Below are 3,741 nucleotides of genomic sequence, written 5' to 3'. Positions count from 1 at the left end.
GTGTGTGTGTGTGTGTGTGTGTGTGTGTGTGTAGGTGTTTGTGTGTGTAACGAAAGCAGCGACACATTTCCCCCCACTCATTCCAGCCTACATCTTCACCACAGGTCATGCCATCATGTTAGTGTCATCCTCGGCTGGTCAGGGGACTTTGTCAGTGATGACGTCACTCTAAATAGCTGTGGTGTCCACACATGGTTCTCTACTCTCATGCCAGAAGCCAAAAAATTCATCGTTAAAGACTGCCATTGTTGGTTTTATTGCACATTTTAGTCATTGCCATTTCTGACCTGATGCAGTATTTGTGGTAATTAAATGGTTGGACAAAAAAAATAATGTTGTGTCAGAAATGATGTTGCTGTTGTTGCCTGACATTCATTGGTACTTTTTGACCTCCCCTGTCAAACATTTAGCCCGATGTCTGAGTAGATTATTCACAGGTTGTCTGTATTTGAAAATAGATTCAGTAACCGAGAGCTTTGGTGGAGTCCTCTTTGTAAAGTAAAATAAATAAAAGTTATTCTAAGAGCATACAATTGTGGTCTATTTGAATAGTTCTTATGTCTTTTATACTTGTATCCTTACATTGCTTTTTTAAATATAATTCTTACCCAAGAACTGGTTATTGTGTTGTGCTGTAGAATCTGAATTTTGGCCTGTAATAGCTGACTACATGTAAGTTTACACTCGTAAAACAATAATCCAGAATTTGTGCTAACACACTGCAGTCTCTGTACGTTTCTATTTTTAGCACCAGCGTGTTTGCAAGGCAGCGCATCAGCATTCCTAAAATACTGAAAGTTTGTCCAGGCCCTGAGCTGTGACGGTAAAAGAGATGAATGAGATAAGAGAGCAGGAATTTCGGCTTGGTGGGGGATCGCTGGGAGCAGCGATTGGGGGGGGGGCGGTTTGGGGGCCACATGGCTTCCTGGCGTGGGACAACTTTCCAGGGGTAAATTAGAGTAGATAGGTAAAGACACAGGAAAAGAGGGAACAGAAAAGGGATTCATGTTTGTCAAGTCGCCATTACGTTAGCACAAAAGCGGATGCAAGGAACTGCCTTCAAAATAAAAACATCATTCAAGCTTAGCAGTGAGATTCTATAATAGGTAGCATCATGTTTTATGAATTAAATAATTCTGTTTGACCTTTAACATTTCTTCTTTAAAGTTATTTTTGATTTGAGCTGGAGCACTTTCTCTCAACTTAAGTTCCCAAAAATCTAGTAACTTTTTTTTGGTTATCCTATTTATTTTTTTATTTACATAAAAATACTTGTATGGACAGTATTTGAAGCCCAACTGTAGTAGATTGGCCTATATGGAAATTAAAAAAATATATATATTAAAAACATCTTATTTATTTACAAAACACGTAAAAAAAAATCAATTAACTTTTCCTTTTAAATTATCTTATTATTTTGTTTACTTAAGAATCCGTGTATGTACAGTATATGAAGCCCAACTGTAGCATATTGGCCTACACGTTAATGTACAATATTTAAAAATATTTTAAAAACATCTTATTTATTTACAAAACACATTTTAAATGGGTATTTCTTAATTATAACACATTCAACGTTTCTATTATTTATCATTCTAACTAGCCTTACTATCTTCCGTAGGCTACTGGTCAACATTATAAGCCATAGCATTTATTTTGAGGGGTAACGATTAGAGTTTTGGTTTGATAGTTCGAACCGGAAGTCATGCTTTCTAACTTGACTGGGGGGGGTCTGTCCTGGCTACAGGTTGGACACCGACACTTTGCGGTCGGATCAGATTTTGTTGTAGCTACCTGGGAGCACACGGGGCTCACCTGAGAGTGGATCGCCTTCACTCGGCTCTCAAAAGCCCGCTTGGTTTCCACTTTGTCGTTCGATATTAATGAAAAAAGAGTGAGGCGGCCTACTTTGGTAGTGGATAAATAATTAACCTGGCAACTCAAGCGGCAGTTTACAGAAGAGCTGACATGAGGAGCTGAGCCTGAGCCAAGCAGTAGCGGAGTGCGCCTCTCGCCCGCGACCGAAACAAAGGCCCACAGGTGTTTTTTGTAATTTTTCTGTTTCATGTCATTTGATCTGAACACACAGCGCTGTTACCATGCTCGGAGCGGAGAGCAGACTGGAAACCCGGTTGAAGAAGCTGGAGTCCCTGATAAGGAACCCAGAGTCGGCAATAAACTTGGAAACCCTGTTGGTGAGTTCGCTTTTACTCTCTGGGTCTCATACAGTTAGGTCTCACAAGTTAGACAGACAGCTATAGACTGATGAGATACACACACATAGCTGTGCTCTGAGTTTTTATACTGTCATGATCACATTGACAGCTGGAGTAAACAAATGAAAAAAAACAGTTTGCACAAGCTAAAGAAATAACATACTAGCCTAATCGGTGTTTTATGAGTGAGTGACTGGACGGTAGCCTACTCTTTAGAAGATCACTGCTTGTGAAAACCTGTTAGCCACTTGTTTATCATTACTTTGGCATTTAATCAGGGATGCAGCAAAGGGAAACCCCACCTAAAAGGTTGCCACCTTTTCCTGTGTTGAAAACAGTTTAAGTCTCATTTTAACATTTATGGTGGAAAATAAGATAGAAAATTTTGTTTATAATAATCAAATATGATACATTTTTAGAAGGGGCATTTAGCAGGCCATTCAAGGATATAGACGACCAAACCAATTAGTGCCCTCCCTAACATCTGAGTAGTTAACTTATTTATCTTTTCTTGCCACTCCATCACAGTCTGTTTGTGATTAGTATCTTGGTGCGGCCTCTAATATACACGCCCTCTATGAATGTACCTAGCCTACTTTGATAAAATTGATAAAAAACTATTGCCAGTGCTAAGCTTCTCTGCTCAAACCTCCTGACAGCAGAAGCACATTCTTTATAGCTGATATGGAGTAGCTTTTGTTCTGGATCCTTTGTCTTGACAGGATCTCCCAACAGGCCACAGCTCAAAACTCACCTTACTTTGTAGTTTTGAACAATGCACAGCCATTTCTATCAGCCAGCACTGCACACTGTATATCTTAAAGTATGGTGAGGCATTTCAGACAATCCAAACGTACCCGAGGAAATGTAAAGACTGGATTAACATGCTTTTCTACGTGGCCACATTTTCTCTCAGCAAAGTAAATAATTTGATGGACGAATCCTTTACTGGGTTATTAAACTGCTTAATGCAGGTTTGATAGTAACAACGCCAGCAGCCGTGGTTGTCGGTCCGGTTATCCTGGTGCTATTTGAAACAAGGAAGAACCCAGATGTTTACGGACATTATCAAGGTCAATATGTCAACTTGTTGAGTAGATGACAGTTAGAGGAAATTTGATGTTGTCTATGCAGGTTGTCTCCACAAAAATAACCCTTCCAACAGCAATATTATTATTAGGAAGCCTTGTCAATTCTCAGTGGTGAGGAATCCCAAGTCCAGTGTAAAGCCAGAGCAGACCCAATTAATGTCATACAAAGTGCAATGAGTCAATTCAAAACCACGTCGACCGTCCATCCAAACCTCACCAGTCATTATTCTCAGTTTTATCTCTACAGTCATCTGCGTGTGGTTCCAAGCAGCTCTGTAGTGGACATAACTATGGCTACTTAATATGGAGAGCTACCACACAGGAAGCTGAAGTCACTTCCTGGAATTGAGCTGGAGTTAACCTGCTGTGACCTCACGTCCCTATCTTCCTGTTTGTCCACAATGATTTTTGTTGTGTTTTCCCAGCAGATGTTT

General features: G+C 39.9%; 2 protein-coding genes across 9 annotated transcripts in view; both read left to right on the top strand.

Annotated features, from left to right (window-relative positions):
- Positions 1 to 23, top strand: part of LOC116705872 (sine oculis-binding protein homolog) — an 11,975-nt gene extending 11,952 nt beyond the window's left edge. For all 4 annotated transcript variants that reach the window (XM_032542334.1, XM_032542332.1, XM_032542335.1 and 1 more), the window contains exon 7: positions 1 to 23. This exon is cut by the window's left edge and continues 1,785 nt beyond it. The gene's annotated coding sequence lies outside the window, so the exon portion shown is untranslated.
- A 1,692-nt stretch (positions 24 to 1,715) lies between these two features.
- LOC116705871 (rho-associated protein kinase 2) overlaps positions 1,716 to 3,741 on the top strand; it is a 29,787-nt gene continuing 27,761 nt past the window's right edge. For 4 of the 5 annotated variants that reach the window (XR_004336073.1, XM_032542330.1, XM_032542329.1 and 1 more), the window contains exon 1: positions 1,717 to 2,195. Coding sequence is in view for 4 of the 5 variants with exons in the window: in XM_032542330.1 (XP_032398221.1) it covers positions 2,100 to 2,195 (96 nt within the window). In the remaining variant the exon portion in view is untranslated. Of the gene's footprint in view, positions 2,196 to 3,741 lie in introns of all 5 variants that reach the window. The other variant, XM_032542327.1, reaches the window with a different exon arrangement.

This window comes from Etheostoma spectabile, chromosome 18, assembly GCF_008692095.1.
Source record: "Etheostoma spectabile isolate EspeVRDwgs_2016 chromosome 18, UIUC_Espe_1.0, whole genome shotgun sequence".
In the NCBI taxonomy this organism is placed as follows: domain Eukaryota; kingdom Metazoa; phylum Chordata; class Actinopteri; order Perciformes; family Percidae; genus Etheostoma; species Etheostoma spectabile.
This window is presented reverse-complemented; position numbering and strand designations above follow the sequence as displayed.